The sequence below is a fragment of the Salmo salar genome, chromosome 27 (assembly GCF_965601325.2).
Source record: "Salmo salar chromosome 27, fSalSal1, whole genome shotgun sequence".
Classification (NCBI taxonomy): Eukaryota; Metazoa; Chordata; class Actinopteri; order Salmoniformes; family Salmonidae; genus Salmo; species Salmo salar.
The window spans coordinates 17,875,634-17,898,300 of record NC_138317.1 but is presented as its reverse complement, the minus strand read 5'-3'; the positions used below and the strand labels follow the sequence as shown (position 1 = coordinate 17,898,300).

Here is a 22,667-nt window from a genome sequence, read left to right as displayed (position 1 = left end):
TCAATCAATGTCTCGGTGATGATGAGTTGATAGTTTGCCGTTTGTGTAAATGTAGCTCGAAGGCTTTGAAAAATAAGTTCTAATCTATAATTGTACAGACAGTACACAATTAAAATGTCTCTTTGACTGTTCCATGAAGGAAACTTTGAAGTCAGTCGTCTAAAATGTATGGCATGTTTGGCAACTTCACCACCACCTGGCAGCCATTTTGTGGCAACACATTGCACATGCATCCGTAGAATAGTGAGTAAAGGAATAGCGACAGTTGATGCTTAGACTAAGTGCATTGCCAAGTACAACTGAAAACATGCCAAGGCATTTCATAGCTGCCATAATTCATCTTTGAAGTATTGTTGCAGTCAGTTAAGTGGAAGCACAGTAGCAGTTGCGTTTCTGCATTCAAACAGGCTATTTGCACTTCTCCATCTTTATCTCCTGTCTGCTTATTTTCCTCTCTAGTCTGGCTCTCCTCTCTGTTTCAACATCTCCCTATACCGCTCTCCCTCTTATCACCCTCTTTATATTTTCCTGTTTCTCCTCTCTTCCAGTCTAACCTGCTCTAAATCTGCTTAAAGGCCCAGTGCACTCAAAATTCTGTTTTTTCTGTGTTCTGTATCATATTGTACAACAGCTGATGAAACTAAAACTGTAAAAGTGTGAACAAATTTGATCAGTGTTATTTCTTGATAGTTGCTAGTTGAAAATACAATTTACATCAGGTTTTGCATGGGTGGAGTTGTGGCTTGCCTGGTAACATCACCAGGCGATATAAGTTAAGATAACAATAACAAAGAGAGTTCCAAACCTCTCTGCCAACAGCTAGTCTTCAGGTTCATATGCTTCCTATTTGGACCCTCCAATTAGGTAGATCTGCAGACCACTCCCAGACAGTCCTAGCAAAACTTTTGCTTGATAATTAGTTATTGTTTCTAAAAAGCAACTTTTGTTTTTATAGAAAACTGTTAGGTAGAAAATTGTTACCCAGAAATTATTTGAAATTGAGACCAAAAACTGCTACACCGGTCCTTTAACAACTCTCTTGCGCTCTTCCACTCTTGCTCTCCCTTGCCCTAACTCTATATCACCCCCCTCCCTCCCTCACTCTGCTCCCACCCCCCCTCCTTGCCCCCCACTCCCTCCACCAACCCCTCACCCTCTGCGATGGCATCAGTGAGCAATCTCTCGCCGAGTGGCGCATGGGGCGTGTCGGCCCGGAACAGGTTCCGGGAGTTGGGGCCCCCCGGCAGCATGACCTCCTGACCCCCCGTCACCTCAGCCAGGTCTGAGAACAAGGTGACCCGCTCCTGGAGCAGCTCCAGCACCTCCCGGTCCTTCTGCTGGATGTCCGCTGGAAGGAGAGATGAAAGAGGAAGATGGGAGGATAGGGAAGGGTGGGGGGATGGAGGGGGGGAAGAAAGAAAGAGATGGAGTAGGGAGAAAGAAGGAAAGAGTCGAGAGAAAGCGGGAAGGAAAGGGAGAAAGAGAGGGGGAGGGAAAAAGGAGGGGGAGAGAGGGAAAGACTGACTTGATGCTCTTCCTAAAGACCTCTGACTTAACAGTGGGGGCAATCATATTCACACATTGTTCAGTTGGATGTAGGCTATAAGTGAGAGATCGAGAAAAGGAAGAATGGAGATAGAAAAGAGGGAGAGACAAACAAATGAAGAAGTGCAGGAATAGAAGGTACAAGTGAGCAAGAAAGATGAGAGTCCAAGAGAGTGAAATTGAGAGACAGAAAAACTGTGATGGAAAGATAGAGTTTGACGAGCTCCTCCACTGGGATTGAGTAGGAGGCAGGCTTCACACTTGTCCTCCTACACACAGAGTGAGAATTGCACGTTGTACTGTAGGCACCATGTAGAGAGGGAGAGATAGAGGGGGGTGAAGAGGAAAGGGAGAGAGAGAAAGGGAGAGGTGGAGAGAGCGAGAGATAAGAGAGCTTGAAAGGGAGACGTGTAGATAGAGAAAGGAAGGAATGGAGATAGTCAAAGGGGTTGATAGAGAAAGAACAATGGAGAGAGGTAGAAAGGAAGACAGATAGACAGAGGGTCATGTAGAGACGAAGTGAAACAGAGTTCTTATGTGCAAACAAGTGTGTTTATACCTACATCAGATCGAATCAAAGTGTATTGGCCACGTACACAGATTTGCAGGTGTTATAAGAGGTAGAGCAAAACGCTTATGTTACTAGTTCCAACAGTGCAGTAGAATACAACACAAATACACAAATAATACAAAATATAAACAAGAAATCAAGAAATTATCCAGAATATGAAACAAAGGGTTCAGGTCTGGGAAGTCGAATTTGTGGTGATTTTTATAGATTTCTAATGTCCAGAAGTTCTTATTGGAAATTATACCATAAACGTCCTGAGCAAATAAAGTAAGAAATAGGGCCGCCGTATATGTCGGCGCAATCTTGCCATCCCTACGTTACATATAGATCTGTATGAGTGTGTGTTCATTGCTGACCTTTCAGTCGTCTCAGAAGGGCCTTGTCTTCAGTCTCTATGAGTGGGAACTCTTCCCTGGAAGGACAACTGCAGAGAGAAAAGACAGTGAGTATATGAGCAGTTTGTGTGTGTCTCTGTGTGTGTATGTGTGTTTATGTATATACCTGCTGACAGTGTGCTGTATGATGCGTATCCAGGTGTTCTTGTCATCTTTTGAGGCAGCATGGACCTCGTACATCTCCGGAGGGGAGGAGTCACTGATGAGGAAGAGCCCTCGCTCCTGATTGGCTATCTCCCTAATCATGAGGTTCTGCAGGGAGAGGACCGGAGACTTGTCCTGAAAAGAGAAAGAGGGAGGGAAAGAAGGGGAGTTGCTATATTCCCTGACCTTCCATATATTATATTCAATGGTGACGAAACAAGTCTCTCCATATTCAAGTGTTTTTTGTTTGGTGTGTGTGTGTGTGTGTGTGTGTGTGTGTGTGTGTGTGCTTACTAGACAAGGGAAGATGAACCTCTGGTCTTTTTCCTGTAGGAACACTAGGATGTCTGTCATCAGCAGGACCTGCACATCTAAACACACACACACACACACACACACGCATGCGCGCACACACACACAAAAGAAAAACTTCCTTTAAAACATGAGTAAGCAACACGTTTTGAGGATAGTTCCATCCCCTACAGTGCCTTCAGAAAGTATTCACAACCCTTGACTTTTTTCCAATTTTGTTGTGTTATAGCCTGAATTTAAAATGGATTAAATTGAGATATTTTCTCACTGGCCTACACACAATAAATACCCCATTATGTCAAAGTGGAATTATGTTTTTCCAAAGAAAAAGGAAAAGCTGAAATGTCTTGAGTCAATAAGTATTCAACCCCTTTGTTATGGCAAGCCTAAATAAGTTCAGGAGTAAACATTTGCTTAACAATTCACGTAATAAATTGCATGGACTCACTCTGTGTACAATAATAGTGTTTAACATGTTTGAGTGACTACCCCACACATACAATTATCTCTAAGGTCCCTAAGTCAAGCAGTTAATTTCAAGTACAGATTCAACCAAAAATACCAGGGAGGTTTTCCAATGACTCGCAAAGAAGGGCACCTATTGGTAGATGGGGAAAAAAAAGAAAAAGAAAAAGCAGACACTGAATTTCCCTTTGAGCATGGTGAATTTAGTAATTAGACTTTGGATGGTGTATCAATACACCCAGTCACTATAAAGATACAGGCGTCCTTCCTAACTCAGTTGCCGGAGACGAAGGAAACCACTCAGGGACTTCACCATGAGGCCAATGGTTTAAACAGCTACACAGTTACAGAGTATAATGGCTGTGATAGGAGAAAACTGAGGATGGATCAACAACATTGTAGTTACTCCACAATACTAACCTAATTGACAGAGTGAAAAGAAAGAAGCCTGTACATAATAAAAAATATAGCAAAACATGCATCTAGTTTGCAACAAGGCACTAAAGTAATACTGCAACAAATGTGGAAAAGAAATGAACTTTTTGTCCTGAATACAAAGTGTTATGTTTGAGGCAAATCCAATACAACACATTACTGAGCACCACTCTCCATATTTTCAAGCATAGTGGTGGCTGCATCATGTTACGGGTATGCTTGTAATCATTAAGACTGGAGAGTTTTTCAGGATAAAAATGAAACAACGGAGCTGAGCACTGGCAAAATCATGGAGGAAAACCTGGTTCAGTCTGGGAGATGAATTTACCTTTCAGCAGGACAATAACCTAAAACACAAGGCCAAATCTTCACTGGAGTTGCTTACCAAGAAGACAGTGAATGTTCTGAGTTACAGTTTTGACTTAAATCTACTTGAAAATATATGGTAAGACCTGACAATGGTTGTCTAGCAATGATCAACAACCAATTTGACAGAGCTTGAAGAATTTTGAAAAGAATAAATGGGCAAATGTTGCACAATCCAGGTGTGCAAAGCTCTTAGAGACAGAAAGACTCACAGCTGTAATCGCTGCCAAAGGTGCTTCTACAAAGTATTGACTCAGGGGTGTGAATACTTATGTAAATGAGATATTGCTGTATTCAATTTTCAATAAATTAGCAAACATTTCTAAAAACATGTTTTCACTTTGTCATTATGGGGTATTGTGTGTAGATGGGCGAGAAAGAAAATATATTTAATCCATTTTGAATTCAGGTTGTAACACAACAAAATGTGGAATAAGTCAAGGGCTATGAATACTTTCTGAAGGCACTGTACAAACTTACTTGACAAATTAAGCTAGTGGAGGCTGGTTACCATGTGTTTGATACTGTTCCATTCAAGTCATTACAACGTCCCTGTCCTCAGCCTCCACTGACACACACAGACCCTTCCACTCACACACACACACGCACCTTTGAGCCTGGATCCAGGGGTCTTCCAGAGCAGCGTTCCCTCATGGATGAGTCTCCTGCGGAGCAACTCTCCTCCCCTGAACAGGCCCCCGTCCCTCACCTTGGCCTCGACCCGTGGGTCCAGCCTGGCCCGGATCTCCTGCAGCCGATGAGTCCGCTCCAGCTCCATCACCTGGACAGCAGGGTCATGTTCATTAGGCACTGATTGGAAGCAAACGGACTGAGAATCACCCATTTCCGTGCCCTAATGAACACAACCCTGGTTCACAATAGTGTTAGTGTGCAATACATTTTCTGCGCTGTGTTTATAGATAAAGTGTGGGAAGTCAAAATGGTGTCCTTTATTTCAGTCTGACTAACAGGTGCTGGTTCATGTCAGAATTGATCTCAGTGATAACTTGAGTAAATCAAACTATAAATGGATGAATAAAGCACCTGCTGGTCCACTGAGCTGAGTAGCTCCCTGATCTGGGTCAGAGACTGGGTCAGACAGGAGGCCTCCTCTTCATTGTCTGGGGGGGGGGGGAATATAAGGTGGACAGACATATCATTAGTAGTGCTGATTTTTACCATGCTCCGTCATTGACTTTAAAGACCCTGTGCTTTTAGTTAGTTCTGAGGAACTAACTCACCTCATGATATTAAAAAGCTGGCATAGTTTGGCTACATTCTTTTACACCCCACGTAACTGTTTGCTGCCCCCAACAATATATTTCAGTCTAAAGTGAGGATGACTTTGATATATCACCCTCGCCCCTGCTATCGTATCAACGGGGTGTTTTTCTCACCCTTGGTGTTGTCAAGGATACGCTGGATGAGGACAGGGTACTTGGTGATGCGTTGAGTGACCAACAGGATGCACTCCTGGACGCCATGGCGACGCAACAGGTGACCCCGACACACCCGCTGAACAGAGAGCGAGGAAGAGAGGGTGAAAGAGAGATGAGAGGGTGAACGAGAGATGAAAGGTGAACGAGACATAAGGGAGAGAGAGAGAAAGATAGAGTTAGTGTGAAAGGGAGCAGGAAAGCGTGTGAGAGAGAAAGGAGAAGCAGAGTGAAAGAGAGGGTATAAGAGCGAAAGAGCAGAAGGGAAGAAATGAATATGTACAAGACAAAAAAAATTGAGAACAGACAGGAAAAGCGGCAAACACGAGGGATGGTTGGAAAAAAACGAATATCTGTGTTTTGTAATGCAATCAAGAGCAAATCATATTTTTAACCGAAATTCTGGAGACGTCACTCGATACGAATGATACAACTTCAAAACTAGCTTGAAGAGCTTTAAATCTTAAACGAAAGATAAAACATACAATTTACAATAGAAAAATATCAAATAACACATGATATTGTACAGAGTATAAATGATTCATTGGATAGGTGCCAGTAACAAAAGGCAAGGTTAGCAAAGTAAATGGTAATGCAACTCCAACTCCTCACAGTTCAGAACACTCATTATCAGTAAACACACATCTTTCTATGTGCCCCCTCTCTCTGCTAAGGAAGGTGAAACGACCAAATATTATCGCAAGTAAGACCTTAGTAACGGTGACAAAAATGTGGGTTTAATAAAAAATTACGAAAACACAAAAGCTCTCCCTCTGTCATGCACTCTACTCCCCCATTCCCCTTTCAATCTGAATTCAAGGTTTTTTATTGACAGGAAATACATTCTGTGAATAGTTCCAAAGCATTCCAAAAAGCATTGTTTTAGAAGTAAAAAATTGCATTAAGTCTCATCACTCATTCTATCCGTCTTGTTTTTCCCTTCTCTCTCTCTGTCTTACCCGTATGAAGTACTGGAACCTCTTGTCTCTAGCCAGCAACTCCTTGTACAGCTTGACAGCCTTCAGGTGGCGGCTGCAGAACTCAGCGTAGGTCTTTCTCATCTCGTCAGCACACTGGCCCGAGAACTGAGAGAAACAATCAGTCCGTCAATCAAATCAAATATATTTCAAGTACCCTGGCCTAGACACCAAAGTCCAATCAGAAGCAGAGTGGCTAGGATCAACTGCCTAGAAGGAAGAAACCTCAAGAGGAACCAGGGGAGGCCCATACTCCTCTGGCTGTACAGTGTAGTTAAGATTACATATGACCATCAAGGCCAGATAGTTTCTCAGGTCTACAAAGAATGAATGACCCATTAGGATGGGTGGGCGGCAGGTAGCCTAGTGGGTAGAGCGTTAGGCCAGTAACCCGAAAGGTTTCGAATCCCCGAGCTGACAAGGTAAAAATCTGTCGTTATGCCCCAGAACAACCCACTGTTCCTAGGCCGTCACTGTAAATAAGAATTTGTTCTTAACTGACTTGCCTAGTTAAATAAAGGTTTAATAATTAAAAAAAAAATTTTATTACATTTTTTATTTCACCTTTATTTAACCAGGTAGGCTAGTTGAGAACAAGTTCTCATTTACAAGTTCAAGTTCTCATACAAGTTCTCATACAACAACACAGAGTTACACATGGAATAAACAAACATACAGTCAATAATACAGTAGAAAAAAGGAAGTATATATACAGTGTGTGCAAATGAGGTAAGATAAGGGAGGTAAGGCAATAAAATAGGCCATAGTGGCAAGGTAATTTCGATATAGCAATTAAACACTGGAGTGGTAGATGTGCAGAAGATGAATGTGCAAGTAGAGATACTGGGGTGCAAAGGAGCAAAATAAATAAATAAATAAATACAGTATGGGGATGAGGTAGTTGGATGGGCTATTTACAGATGGGCTATGTACTGGTGCAATGATCTGTGAGCTGCTCTGACAGCTGGTGCTTGAAGTTAGTGAGGGAGATAAGAGTCTCCAGCTTCAGCGATTTTTGCAGTTCGTTCCAGTCATTGGCAGCAGAGAACTGGAAGGAAAGGCAGTTAAAGGAGGAATTGGCTTTGGGGAGACCAGTGAAATATACCTGCTGGAGCGTGTGCTGCAGGTAGGTGCTGCTATGGTGACCAAAGAAACTGAGATAAGGCGGGGCTTTACCTAGCAAAGACTTGCAGATGACCTGGAGCCAGTGGGTTTGGCGACGAGTATGAAGCGAGGGCCAGATTTAATTTTGGATTGGAGATGCTTAACGTGGGTCTGGAAGGAGAGTTTACAGTCTAACCAGACACCTAGGTATTTGTAGTTAGCTAGCAGTGTCCAAAGAAGGGCCAGAAGTATACATAATGGTGTCGTCTGCGTAGAGGTGAATCAGAGAATCACCAGCAGCAAGAGCGACATCACTGATGTATACAGAGAAGAGAGTCGGCCCGAGAATTGAACCCTGTGGCACCACCATAGAGACTGCCAGAGGTCCGGACAACAGGCCTCCGATTTGACACACTGAACTCTATCAGAGAAGTAGTTGGTGAACCAGGCAAGGCAGTCATTTGAGAAACCAAGGCTGTTGAGTCTGCCGATAAGAATGTGGTGATTGACAGAGTCGAAAGCCTTGGCCAGATCGATGAATACGGCTGCACAGTATTGTCTTTTATCGATGGCGGTTATGATATCATTTAGGACCTTGAGCGTGGCTGACCATCTCGGAAACCAGATTGCATAGCGGAGAAGGTACGGTGGGATTCGAAATGGTCGGTGATTTGTTTGTTAACTTGGCTTTCGAAGACACTTAGAAAGGCAAGGTAGGATAGATATAGGATGGTAAATGTATACATCACATAAGGCAGTTGGTATAATGTCCATGTCTGTCTACCACCTGTACCTGTTCCAGCAGCACATCTCCCAGCTGGTGGATAGTGAAGTTGTAGGTGCTGCCAGTCTGCAGGCTGTGATTGCGCCGTGTGAGCAGCTGTGCCAGGAAGCGGACATGGATGCCAGTGAGGCGGTCCAGGCAGGGGAAGATGGCGTGCACCACGCCCGGCTCCAGCTGCACCTCCTCCAGCATGCCCTGGCGGAACACTCGCTCCATAATGCGAAGCGTCCGCACGTGGTGCAGCTCTGTCTGGATCAGCTCTGCGGAAGACAAAAAAACACAAAGAAAGAGTCAATCATGTAACATAGGGATAAAATAAAATTGCCCATCTAGTGAAGGAAATTCATATTTTGCTCTGTTCATCACCTGACAGAAACACATCACCTGACAGAAACACACACATATGAACATTTGGGAGGAGGCACAGGGTCAGCTGCACCCCTGGAGCTATGTCGGGGTTAAGTGCCTTGCTCAAGGGCACAACAGTAGTGGATGGTGGCCATGATCTGAAACAAGCAGCCTCTGCAATTGCCACTTTTTCCATCGCCCAGCCCATGACCTTTTCACCACAAAGGGAAAGAGGTTCAAGACGTACAGTGCATGTCACCGCTCTCACCATAGATGACGTCCTGCCTCTTGATGATGTCTTTGCGATGCGTCTGCAGGTAGCCCGAGTCCACTGCCATGCTCCATGAGTCCGCCTCAAAATCCCGCCCCTCAATCTCCATTTCCTCCAGCATGGAGGCGTAGTACACTTCTCCTGAGAGAGTAAAACATTAATCCAGTGTAAACAACAAATGGCCACTAATTGTCTTAAAATCTCTCCTGACAATGAATATATATTCATGCTTTTTCATATAAACGTTTTCAATGTAGACATGATGACATGACAGTTGCCAATATCTCTTTTACCCTCTACCCAAAATCCCTGAGGCTTTCCCTATGTAATGGATGCAACCTTGTCCCAGACCCAAAGACTTGCATAAGCTACACAATCTGCATGCCTAGGCTTAAGATCAGTAGCAAATACATAGCACAAATGTCCCACGTTTAATCCCAGGAAGGTACAACCACATCCCTGGGTCTTACCCTCGTCGTTGAGCGACTCCATGGACATAGCTCTGTTCCTGAAGTTGAGCGAGTCTGTGGACTGGGACAGGATCCTGCGCAGCCCCAAGGGAGAGTCATCATTCAGGTTCCTATACAGAGGCATGGACGAGGACACACATGCCAGGACAAAAACACAAATATACATATATACACATATACACATGCACCAATAAACATATATAATATACACATGCCATATGCATATGCAGTAAACACAAACATGCACACAGAAACCATCCACATCTGTATGAGTACACAGAAAACAACAAAAGTACAAACGGAGATATCGATACAGTATATATATATATATATATATATATATATATATATATATATATTATACATACACACACACACTGAACAAAAATATAAACGCAACATGCAACAATTTCTACAATTTTACCGAGTTACAGTTCATATAAGGAAATCAGTCAAATTAAATACATTTGTTAGGCCCTAATCTATAGATTTCACATGACTGGACATTGGCACAGCTATGAGTTGCCCTGGGAGGGTATATGCCCACCCACTGGGGAGCCAGGCCCAGCCAGTCAGAATGAGATTTAGCCCACAAAAGGGCTTTATTACAAACAGAAATACTCCTCAAATTAACATTCAATTCTCTGGCAACAGCTCTGGTGGACATTCCTGCAGTCAGCATGCCAATTGCACGCTCCCTCAAAACTTGAGACATCTGTGGCATTGTGTTGGGTGACAAAATTCCACATTATAGAGTGGCCTTTAATTTTCCCCAGCACAAGATGCTCCTGTGTAATGATCACGCTGTTTAATCAGTTTCTTGATAAGCCACACCTGTCAGGTGGATGGATTATCTTGGAAAATGGGAAATGTTCACTAACAGGGACGTAAACAAATTTGTGCACAACATTTGAGAGAAATAAGCTTTGTGTGCATAAGGAACATTTCTGGGATCTTTTATTTCAGCACATTAAACATGGGACCAACACTTTACATGTTGCGTTTAGGCACACCTACTCATTCAAGTTTAAAAAATAATAATTGTTACTATTTTCTACATTGTAGAATAATAGTGACGACATCAAAACTATGAAAAAACACATACGTAATCATGTAGTAACCAAAAAAGTGTTTAAAAAAATCTAAATATATTTAAGATTTTTCAAAGTATCCACTCTTTGCCTTGATGACAGCTTTGCACACTCTTGGCATTCTTTCATCCAGCTTCATTAGGAATGCTTTTCCAACAGTCTTGAAGGAGTTCCCACATATACTGAGCACTTGTTGGCTGCTTTTCCTTCACTCTGCGATGCAACTCATCCCAAACCATCTCAATTGTGTTAAGGACGGGTGATTGTGGAGGCCAGGTCATCTGATGCAGCAATCCATCACATTCCTTCTTGGTCAAATAGCCCTGGATGTGTGTTTTGGGTCATTGCCCTGTTGAAAAACAAAATATAGTCCTACTAAGGACAAACCAGATGGGATGGCATATCGCTGCATAATGAATGCTGTGTTAGCCATCCTGGTTAAGTGTGCCTTGAATTCTAAATAAAATCACTGACAGTGTCACCAGCAAAGCCCCCCCCAAACCTCACACCTCCTCCTCCATGCTTCACAGTGGGAACCACACATGCGGAGATCATCCGTTCACCTACTCTGCGTTTCACAAAGACATGGCGGTTGGAACCAAAATCTCCAATTTGGACTCATTAGACCAAAGGACAGATTTCATTGCTCGTGTTTCTTGGCCCAAGCAAGTCTCTTCTTATTGTTGTCCTTCAGTAGTGGTTTCTTTGCAGAAATTCGACCATGAAGGCCTTATTCACGCAGTCTCCTCTGAACAGTTGATGGTGAGATGTGTGTTATTTGAACTCTGTGAAGCATTTATTTGGGCTGCAATCAGAGGTGCAGTTAATTATAATGAAATTATCCTCTGCAGCAGAGGTAATTCTGGGTCTTTCCTATGGTGGTCCTCATGAGAGCCAGTTTCATCATAGCGCTTGATGGTTTTTCAACTGCACCTTAAGAAATGTTCAAAGTTCTTGAAATTTTCCGCATTGACTGACCTTCATGTCTTAAAGTAATGATGGACTGTCATTTCTCTTTGCTTATTTGAGCTGTTTTTGCCATAATATGGACTTGGTCTTTTATCAAATAGGGCTATCCTTTGTATATCACCCCTACCTTGTCACAACACAACTGATTGGCTCAAAAGCATTAAGAAGGAATGAAATTCCACAAAATAACTTTTAACAAGGCACACTTATTAATTGAAATGCATTCCAGGTGACGACCTCATGAAGCTGGTTGAGAGAATGCCAAAAGTGTACAAAGCAAAGGATGGCTACTTTGAAGAATCTCAAATATAAAATATATTTTGATTTGTTTAACACTTTTTTGCTTACGACATGATTCCATATGTGTAGGTTCATAGTTTTGATGTCTTCACTATTATTCTACAATGTAGAAAATCGTAAAAATAAGGAAAAACCCTGGAATGAGTAGGTGTCCAAACTTTAGACTGGTACTGTATATATATTAATTAGTGAGTGGGACTTTCATTTCTACTATGAAAAGTGTATATGTGGCATGATGTCACTATTAATGTCAATGACAAGTTTGACTGTGGTTTCCCTTGTAACCTCCCCCTTTTTGTGCTTTGGCCAATGAGCAGGCGGTGGCGGGGCTCACCCTGCAATGTTATTGGTGGAGACGCTCTTGGAGAGGGAAAGGCCGGAGCGTCCACGGCGCGAGCCCAGCAGGGATTGGCGGAGATTATCAGAGTGGTAGATGGCGGAGCTGGGGCGTTCCCTCATCATGGGGGCTAACGAGCAGTAGATAAAATTGGAGTAGGAGGAAGAAGAGGAGGGAATAGAGGAGGAAGGAGAAGAGGAGGAGGAATATAGTGGAATATTGTAAAAGGGAAGCTCTTATAATGAAAAAGGAGTCTCCACAGATACTTTTGCTCAATTGCGAAACTGACATTGCTATTACATTCTAGCCCAATAGTGAAAAATAAGTTTTCCTTTGCATATGTAATAAAGAATTTGAAGTACGTAGCATGCATGTGCGTGTTTGCATGTACTGACTTTTGGTACGAAGGGTCACGTTCTGCAGAGCTGAGTTGTTCCTCATGAGAGCCATCTTCTGTTGCTGTGGTTACATAGAGTACAGTTCAATATCATATACCACATATTATTACATGCTTGTATACAGTGCCTTCAGAGCGTATTCACACCACATCACTTTTCCCAAATTTTGTTGTGTAACAGCCTGCATTTAAAATGGATTAAATGGAGATTGGGTGTCACTGGCCTACACACAATACTACATGTCTATTGGTTGGAGTCATTATAAATCATTTTTCAACTACTTCACACATTTCTTGTTAACAAACTATAGTTTTAGCAAGACGGTTAGGACATCTACTTTGTGCATGACAAGTAATATTTCAAACAATTGCTTACAGACAGATTATTTCACTTATAATTCACTGTATCACAATTTCAGTGGGTCAGAGGTTTACATACACTAAGTTGACTGTGCCTTTAAACAGCTTGGAAAATTCCCAAAAATTATGTCATGGATTTAGAAGTTTCTGATAGGCTAATTGACATCATTTGAGTCAATTGGAGGTGTACCTGTGGATGTATTTCAAGGCCGACCTTCAAACTCTGTGTGTCTTTGCTTTACATCATGGGAAAATCAAAGGAAATCAGCCAAGACCTCAGAAAAAACATTGTAGACCTCCACAAGTCTGGTTCATCCTTGGGAGCAATTTCCAAACTCCCGAAGGTACCATGTTCATCTGTACAAACAATAGTACGTAAGTATAAACACCATGGGACCACGCAGCCGTCATAACGCTCAAGAAGGAGACGCGTTCTGTCTCCTTGAGATGAATGTACTTTGGTGCGAAAAGTGCAAATCAATCCCAGAACAACAGCAAAGGACCTTATGAAGATGCTGGAGGAAACAGGTACAAATGTGTCTATATCCACAGTAAAACAAGCCCTATCTCGAGATAACCTGCTCAGCAAGGAAGAAGCCACTGCTCCAAAATCGGCATAAAAAAGCCAGACTACGGTTTGCAACTGCATACGGGGACAAAGATTGTACTTTTTGGAGAAATGTCCTCTGGTCTGATGAAACAAAAACAGAACTGTTTGGCCATAATGACCATCATTATGTTTGGAGGAAAAAGGGGGAGGCTTGCAAGCTGAAGAACACCATCCCAACCGTGAGGCATGGAGGTGGCAGCATCATGTTGTTGGGGTACTTTCCTGCAGGAGGGTCTGGTGCACTTCACAAAATAGATGGCATCATGAGGGAGGAAAATGATGTGGATATATTGAAGCAACATCTCAAGACATCAGTCAGGAAGTTAAAGCTTGGTCGCAAATGGGTCTTCCAAATGGACAATGACCACAAGCATACTTCCAAAGTTGTGGCAAAATGGCTTAAGGACAACAAAGTCAAGGTATTGGAGTGGCCATCACAAAGCCCTGACCTCAATCCTATAGAAAATGTGTAGGCAGAACTGAAAAAGCGTGTGCGAGCAGCTCTGTCAGGAGGAATGGGCCAGAATTCACCCAACTTATTGTGGGGAATCTTGTGGAAGGCTACCCGAAACGTTTGACCCAAGTTAAACAATTTAAAGGCAATGCTACCAAATACTAATCGAGTGTATGTAAACTTCCGACCCACTGGGAATGTGTGTCAAATAATGTGAAATAAAAGCTGAAATAAATAATTCTCTCTACTATTATTCTGACATTTCACATTCTTAAAATAAAGTGGTGATCCTAACTGACCTAAGACAGGGAATTAAATGTCAGGAATTGTGAAAAACTGAGTTTAAATGTATTTGGCTAAGGTGTATGTAATCTTCCGACTTCAACTGTATATATATGCACTACATGACCAAAAGTATGTGGATACCCGCTCGTCAAACATCTCATTCTAAAATCATGGGCATTAATATGGAGTTGGTCCCCCTTTGCTGCTATAACAGCCTCCACTCTTCTGGGAAGGCTTTCCACTAGATGTTAGAACATTGCTGTGGGGACTTGCTTCCATTTAGCCACAAGAGCATTAGTGAGGTGGGACACTGATGTTGGGCGATTAGGCCTGGCTTGCAGTCAATTCATCCCAAAGGTGTTCAATGGGGTTCAGGCCAGGGTTCTGTGCAGGCCAGTCACGTTCTTCCACACCGATCTCGACAAATCATTTCTGTATGGACCTCGCTTTGTCCACAGGGGCACTGTCATGCTGAAACATGACACTGCCTTCCCTAAACTATTGCCACTAAGTTGGAAGCACAGAATCGTCTAAAATATCATTGTATGCTGTGCAGCAATGCTCCCCATCCAATCTGACATAGCTTGAGACGATCTGCAAAGAATAGGAGAAACTCCCCAAATACAGGTGTGCCAAGCTTGTGGTGTCATACCCAAGAAGACTCGAGGCTGTAATCACTGCCAAAAGGTGATTCCACAAAGTACTGAGTAAAGCGTCGGAATACTTATGTAAATGTGATTTCATTATTTGATATTTAATAAATTAGAAAAAAATTCTAATAACCTGTTTTTGCTTCATCATTATGGGGTATTGTGTGTGGATTGATGAGGGGGGAAAAAACTATTTAATCAGTTTTAGAATAAGGCTGTAACGCATTCTAAAATACTTTCCAAATGCCCTGTATATAAATCCTCTGTTATCTCTTACCCTCTGTTTCATTTTGGCACAGTTTGGCAACGTGTCTCGACAGCGGTTGTGGATGGTTACACTGCAGGCTGTGAGAAAAAGAAAACACACACGTGACTCACTCTTTCAAACATTTTCTCTCTCTCTCACACTCTGAATGTCCCCCCTATCCTATATGTATCTTTCTGTCTCTCTCAACTTGTTCCTCTATTTTATGTGTCAACCTTCATCGAATATGGAGAAACTTTTAATGTATGGTGAGGATCTCCCTCTCTCTTCCCACTTCTCCCACCTGCTTCGTTTGTGGCCATCGTTTCACTTCCTGTGCAGGGTTTGTGAACAGGAAGTTAGGGTTTAGACAACTGGCGGAGGGGAGAAGAGACCCAGGGGTGTTTCAGAACCCTCTAACCCAGTTCCACTGGTCCTCCACCGCCCGCCCTTAACACTTCTCTGACCCAAATCTAGACATAAAGCCTACTTAAATTTGTAGGCTTACACACTGAAGAAAGCAATCCTGACTCCCTGTTGCAGTAAAAACATTTTTTTAGAGAGATCTTTTAAGACAATTGTTTGAGTGAACACTGAATTTATTTGCTTTCACTTATTCACCGGTTTGATTTGGTGCAGTGAAATCAAGCCAAACTAAATATGGTGAGTAAGTGTACTAGCATTAATGGTATTGACCCTGAACTAAATTTTGCATATTTCATAATTTAGTATTAGGAATATGAACAACGTCATGGAACAGTGACCTTTAACACCCCCTCAAAATAGGAAGAACCTGCAAGGTACATAGTTAGCGCCTGGCTATGTTAGCGGTTACCGCCTGCCACAGATACAGATGGGCTGTCAGAGCAGTGTGTGGTGCAGGCCAGCACAGGGTGCACAGTTCTGACAGAACACCAGGGCTATTTTCTGTACAGGGGCATGGAGTCCTGACAACACAGGAACTGTTTGTTATTTGTAACCAACCCTCTCTGTCTGGAAAACTGAATCAGGTTTGGTTGAGAAATGAAGAAATGCTACCCAGCAGAAAAAGTGAAGTATAAAGGCATAACAGGAAAGGGAGTGTGTGGTGTGTGTGTGTGTGTGTGTGTGTGTGTGTGTGTGTGTGTGTGTGTGTGTGTGTGTGTGTGTGTGTGTGTGTGTGTGTGTGTGTGTGTGTGTGTGTGTGACACGTGCAGGACTGTGTCTATATTTGTGTGTGAAATGTTTTGCCTGTGCACATGACTGACACACACCGTGGCAAGTTTTGCATAACTTAATGTGTATATTTGTGTGTGAACTGTGTGTCAAAATGTATTCCTATAATGTAAATATTTCAAAATAAATACTTAGCATAAGACACAAACCAAAACGTATTCCAGCACAATCTATTCTAAGTTAAATCAAATGTAATGAAAACACATTGGGCTGCAGCTCAGGATGGAGAGGTGTTTTTGAGTGGGTGTGAAGCTCACCATCCCCAACTCTCACCCATTATCTGACTGCATGTAGATTAATGTCCATAATGTAACTATTTTAAATGGAATTGATAATCACATTGTAGTTCATTACTGTGTTGTAGGTTATTTGAAGAATTAACAGGTTGATTTGCTTGTATAGGAATGGTATAAATAGCGTAGATTGTTCCTTTTGGTAGTGCCTCAATATTCTGCCACTATAGAGTGATATGAAGATCTATGTCCTGATAAATGATGCTGCATTTTTGTAAATCGTCTTAGGGTTTTAGGGAGGTACAGGGTGTGGTACGTTTTTGAGATGCTCTTTTGGTTTGCTGAGGTACACATGCTGTGTAGCTCAGGCCTGTCTCTGAAGGATCTGGTGGGTAGGCAAGGCTTACTGGGACAGTTAAGGGCCACTATAGGGGTGCTGTGTGTGTGGTAGTAGTTGTATTAATTTGTAGTAGTAGTAGTATTTGTAGTAGCACTCACTGGGGCAGCTGAGGGCCTCCTTGGCAGTGATGCTCTTGTTGCATGCTGAACAAAGGGTGGTCCCCGACACGGTGAGGGAGGTGAAGAGATGCCCGTTGCTGTAGCGAGCCTCCCTGTCCCGCGCCTCCTTCTCCCTCTCCCTCATGCGCTCCTTCTCCTTATTCTGGGAGGAAAAGAAAAAAGGAGGAGAGAAGCAGAATGCACTGATGACATACAATGGCACCTTTGACATAAGGTGGACAGGTTAAAGAGTTTGAATTGTGTATCAGAACTTCCCTTAATCCTCCTACTCTTCTGCTTTTAAAAATAGGCCTTTTACATTCCATCAGTACCTTAAAGAAACATGTTGGTGGAAAGCGTACAACTCGTGACAATAGCAAATGGAAGCAAAATCTAAGCGTTACCAGTAGCCCTCTTAGGTGTCAAAATTAGATGTGAGAATGATAAACGCTAAAGAGGGAGTCGTCCCCCCCGGATCCGTCACACACCCCAGTGTTATCATCGTAATGTTCCATCATTAAAACGTTCCATCACTAATAAGGATTTCCTAATGCAATGTCCACAATCATCTTGTAACCATAGCTACCTTGACCAGGCAGGCCATAGTCGCCCTGACAACTAACTTAATAGCTGATACTATCTCCAACTAAAAACTCCAGTGTGTTCCTGTCACAGAAGCATGAGCAATGTTCAGTGTCTTTGGGAACCAGTCTGATGAAGTAGAACTTTATGCAACATAAATTGCTGTCTTGTTGGGAACTAAAAGCAGTTGCCGCCACATTGAACCTGTACATTTTCCTGTGTTGGGATTGCTTGTTCAAGCAGAAACAGGTATACGGTAGCAGTGAAGGGTTAACAATGTATTTCCATTCTTTTAGAGTTGTGCCAAGTAATGTATTTTTGTCTGTGTGTCAGGGGAGGGTCAGCCTTATGTCTGTTGCCATGTTGACATCCTGCACAGGAAGTAGACAGGGAAGGCTTCCTCTTTCGGGGCTAAAGTGGGCAGGGTGAGCTGTTACTAGGGCAACAGCGGCAAAAGAGGGAGGGCACCACAAAACAGCATTTGTGCAGTTTTTCATTTGAGGTCAAAAGTTTTTCTGTTTTCAGTATGAAATAATTGAGGATAAAGGTGAGAGTTAGAGACTTGATTCTCTGTGTGTGAGATCAGCACGTGTGGGTAGGTCTCAAAACCAAATGTCACTATAAAAGTAAGAGGATTTACAAAACCGGTCAGAATTTTTTGACAGCGATCACCAGCAGAGGACGTTAATATGAGAGAGAGAGATGAATCCCAGCACTTTACACAACATAGACCTAGAATGCAACACAATAGATGTCTGTTTTCACTGTCTTTCTACACCTTCTCACTCACTACCCCATCATTGCCTTATGTCTCTTTCTCTGTTTCCGCTGTTTTTCTACAGAAGGCTGATACTGAGAAGCAAATTGGAGAACGCCTTGTGATGATCACATGAACTTTGCAATAAAAGAGGAACCCAAGCTAGACAGATTGACTCTAGTTTGCCAAGTCATTATTAAAATATAAATATTCCTGAGGGGTAAATGTCTAGACAATGACCTTCATGGTGTTTTCCACCATCTCATAGTCCACACAGCACTAACACACCTGATAAATTGTCTGGTTGATAAAGCAAGACTTAATGAGTAGATTATTCGTCAAATCAGGTTGAATTGTATGTTTGTGCTTGGCTGGAAAGAAAATGTGGGTTGTGGGGACAGGAGTTGAGAAACACTTCTCTGAATCTATCTGGGACTACTTATACAGTATAGTGACGTCCAAAAGTTAACATTTGCCAATATTACCTTTACATTTTGGCATCATCACCTCAGTGGTGACCCATTGACATTCAGGGTTGACTGATATGCTGGACCAGGTCTTCCAAACCTCTACATCTGTACTGTCCCTAAATTTTGGTCAATGTTTGTGTACCTGTTATTTTGATGCAGCAATGCAAAGCAGTAACATTTTTACAGGGAAAAGAGAATAAATATACCAATGAAGTTTATAATTAGTTATTTCTGATGTGTCAGAGGCAAAGCTCTCTCTCTCTCTCTCTCTCTCTCTCTCTCTCTCTCTCTCTCTCTCTCTCTCTCTCTATATATATATATATATATATATATATATATATACAGCTAGGGGCTGTATAATTGGCGTAGACGCTAAAGTGAGCAATACATCAGGGAGTGAAAGAATAGATGGGGTGAGATAGAGAGAGATATAGAAGGTGTCATTAAAAGGTGTCAGGACGATAACACTGAGAAAGACATGGGAATATGGACAGAGTCTATAGGGGGGATTCATTTTATAGTCTTCCACCTGTTTACTTCACTGAGTCACTGATAAAGCAACGGCAAACACACACAACAAAGTTTAATACCTCTTATGCAGTGTGTTTCCTAGAATGTCCATGCTTTCTGTGTGTTGGTATGTGTGTTGGTATGTGTATTGACATCAAATGTGTGTGTATGTGTGCGCGCTCCAGATTAAGGACTGCTGTGTGGATTGAGGTGGCCCTGTAGCCTGGTTTCTGTCCTCTGGAGGGATGCTGGGCAAAGCAGAGCCTGAGGTGGATTCAAGTTTAGTCTCCCTGATCGACATACCATACAGAGGGACAAGAAGAAAACGGGGTGTCAGTCTAATATTGGCCTGTGTGTGTGTGTGTGTGTGTGTGTGTGTGTGTGTGTGTGTGTGTGTGTGTGTGTGTGTGTGTGTGTGTGTGTGAATCCCTCCAACCTGACACACAACTCTGGAATGCACCAGAGTCATTGCTCTATATGGAAGTCGTATATCCTCCATCTCTCCCTCTCTGTATCTCACACAATATCTTTCTCTATCCCCCTCTCTCACTCTTTACTTCTAACTCTCAAGCTTTGTCCTTCGCCCTCGGTCCTCTCGTTCGAACACATTCACGCCTACACACATTCTCCTACACAGTTTCCCATGTGTGCTATAGATTGCAATAGCTCCCTCCCACCTCGCTCCTGTACTGTAGGAAGTGTTCCTATTGCGTTTGGTTAAGTTCAACACAACCATACATACCGGTAGCAATACCGATCAAAATAATAACATAAGGAAGCACAGTGACGATGATGTTTTTTACTCTGGTCACTAATTGTACTTGGGAAGTTACTATTTAAAAAGGTGTAAAATGCAGACATCACTCCTCCATTTCCTAATAGTTTGTCTGATTTCAGTTTACGTGACAAAACAAGCAGCCATTTTGTAGAGAATCATTGTACTATCTAAACTGCTGTCAAATATCTTTTCCATAACCAGAAATATTGCTTTTTCAGCTGGTGTACAAAACCGAAAGTAAAAGATGCAAAAAACTAAACATAGAAGAGATCTAGAGCTTCTTAGAATGGCTTTCAATGAGAATGACAGATCTATAAATCTCTGTGAATTTGGTCGGGTAGCCCTAAAAGTTACATATTGCAGCTTTAATCAGGGTTCGAACTACAAGGGTGTGTAGGAGTGCTGGGGACTACCATAGCAAATAAGGGCACCCAAGCTTTAAAAAACATCAACAGCAGGGGTTGTAATAAGCATTTCAGTAAAAATATTGACTTTGATATCCTGTTAGGGCTAGGGGGCAGTATTGACACGGCTGGATAAAAAACATACCCGATTTAATCTGGTTACCACTCCTACCCAGTAACTAGAATATGCATATACTTATTACATATGGATAGAAAACACCCTAAAGTTTCGAAAACTGTTTGAATGGTGTCTGTGAGTATAACAGAACTCAAATGGCAGGTCAAAACCTGAGAGATTCCTTTACAGGAAGTGGCCTGTCTGACCATTTCTTGAACTTCTTTTCCATCTCTATCTTTTACTAAGGATCTCTGCTCTAACGTGACACTTCCCACGTCTTCCATAGGCTCTCAGAGCCCGGGAAAAAACAGAATGTCGTCATTCCAGCCCCAGGCTGAAACACATTATCGCCTTTCTCAAGTGGCCGATCAAGGGACTCTGGGCTTATGCGCGTGACCCGACTGCCCCCGCCTTTGTGATTTTTTCCTCTGTTTGCCGAAAAGGAGATTCCCTGTCGGAATATTATCGCTTTTCTACGAGAAACATGGCGTAAAAATTGATTTTAAACAGCGGTTGACATGCTTCGAAGTACGGTAATGGAATATTTAGAATTTTATTGTCACGAATTGCGCCATGCGCGCGACACTTCTTTACCATTTCGGATAGTGTCTGGAACGCACGAACAAAATATCCGCTATTCGGATATAACGATGGATTATTTTGGACCAAACCAACATTTGTTATTGAAGTAGCAGTCCTGGGAGTGCATTCTGACGAAGACAACAAAAGGTAATCAAACTTTTATAATAGTAAATATGATTATGGTGAGTGCTAAACTTGCCGGGTGTCTAAATAGCGAGCCCGTGATGCCTGGGCTATGTACTTAGAATATTGCAAAATGTGCTTTCACCAAAAAGCTATTTTAAAATCGGACATATCGAGTGCATAGAGGAGGTCTGTATCTATAATTCTTAAAATAATTGTTATGCTTTTTGTGAACGTTTATCGTGAGTAATTTAGTAAAATCTTAGCGAATTCCCCGGAAGTTTGCGGGGGGTATGCTAGTTCTGAACGTCACATGCTAATGTAAAAAGCTGGTTTTTGATATAAATATGAACTTGATTGAACAAAACATGCATGTATTGTATAACATAATGTCCTAGGGTTGTCATCTGATGAAGATCATCAAAGGTGAGTGCTGCATTTAGCTGTCTTCTGGGTTTTGGTGACATTATATGCTGGCTTGAAAAATGGGTGTCTGATTATTTCTGGCTTGGTACTCTGCTGACATAATCTAATGTTTTGCTTTCGTTGTAAAGCCTTTTTGAAATCGGACAGTGTGGTTAGATTAACGAGAGTCTTGTCTTTAAATAGCTGTAAAATAGTCATATGTTTGAGAAATTGAAGTAATAGGATTTTTAAGGTTTTGAAAATCGCGCCACAGGCTTAAAGTGGCTGTTACGTAGGTGGGACGAATTCGTCCCGCCTAGCCCAGAGAGGATATACTAGGGCAGTATTTCTCAACCTTTATTTATCCTTGCCTGGTGCAAAGAAATCAAAAGAATACTCCCATTTAGTGAAAACCCCACCCATATGGCACTCCAGGCAGGCTCTGTAAAACACTACAAGTATTTAAGAGAAAACAAATACTATTTAAACTCAGGTCTGATTAGTGTAGTGGAGTGAATGTGTAACATGAACCGAGGACACCAGCAAAATGACTCGAAGCATGGTCTCCTGCATGTGCTGAACATGCAAAACTTCTAACTGTCCAGTTTGTTGTAGTGTGTGAGTGAGTGACACATAGATTTGTTGGCACTGGCCCCAATACTATGTTTAATA

General features: G+C 42.2%; 1 protein-coding gene across 7 annotated transcripts in view; it reads right to left on the bottom strand.

The window, feature by feature from the left end:
• LOC106588550 (rho guanine nucleotide exchange factor 2) overlaps positions 1-22,667 on the bottom strand; it is a 102,527-nt gene that overhangs the window by 27,207 nt on the left and 52,653 nt on the right. For 6 of the 7 annotated variants that reach the window (XM_082970069.1, XM_082970068.1, XM_082970065.1 and 3 more), the window contains 15 exons: positions 17,267-17,429; positions 15,354-15,421; positions 12,716-12,779; positions 12,318-12,450; positions 9,624-9,733; positions 9,151-9,294; positions 8,544-8,794; positions 6,629-6,754; positions 5,631-5,748; positions 5,278-5,354; positions 4,843-5,014; positions 2,950-3,026; positions 2,618-2,790; positions 2,473-2,540; positions 1,154-1,348 (listed from right to left, as the gene is read on the bottom strand). In XM_082970069.1, coding sequence (XP_082826195.1) covers positions 1,154-1,348; positions 2,473-2,540; positions 2,618-2,790; positions 2,950-3,026; positions 4,843-5,014; positions 5,278-5,354; positions 5,631-5,748; positions 6,629-6,754; positions 8,544-8,794; positions 9,151-9,294; positions 9,624-9,733; positions 12,318-12,450; positions 12,716-12,779; positions 15,354-15,421; positions 17,267-17,429 — 1,939 coding nt within the window. The remainder of the gene's footprint in view (positions 1-1,153; positions 1,349-2,472; positions 2,541-2,617; positions 2,791-2,949; positions 3,027-4,842; positions 5,015-5,277; positions 5,355-5,630; positions 5,749-6,628; positions 6,755-8,543; positions 8,795-9,150; positions 9,295-9,623; positions 9,734-12,317; positions 12,451-12,715; positions 12,780-15,353; positions 15,422-17,266; positions 17,430-22,667) is intronic. The other variant, XM_082970067.1, reaches the window with a different exon arrangement.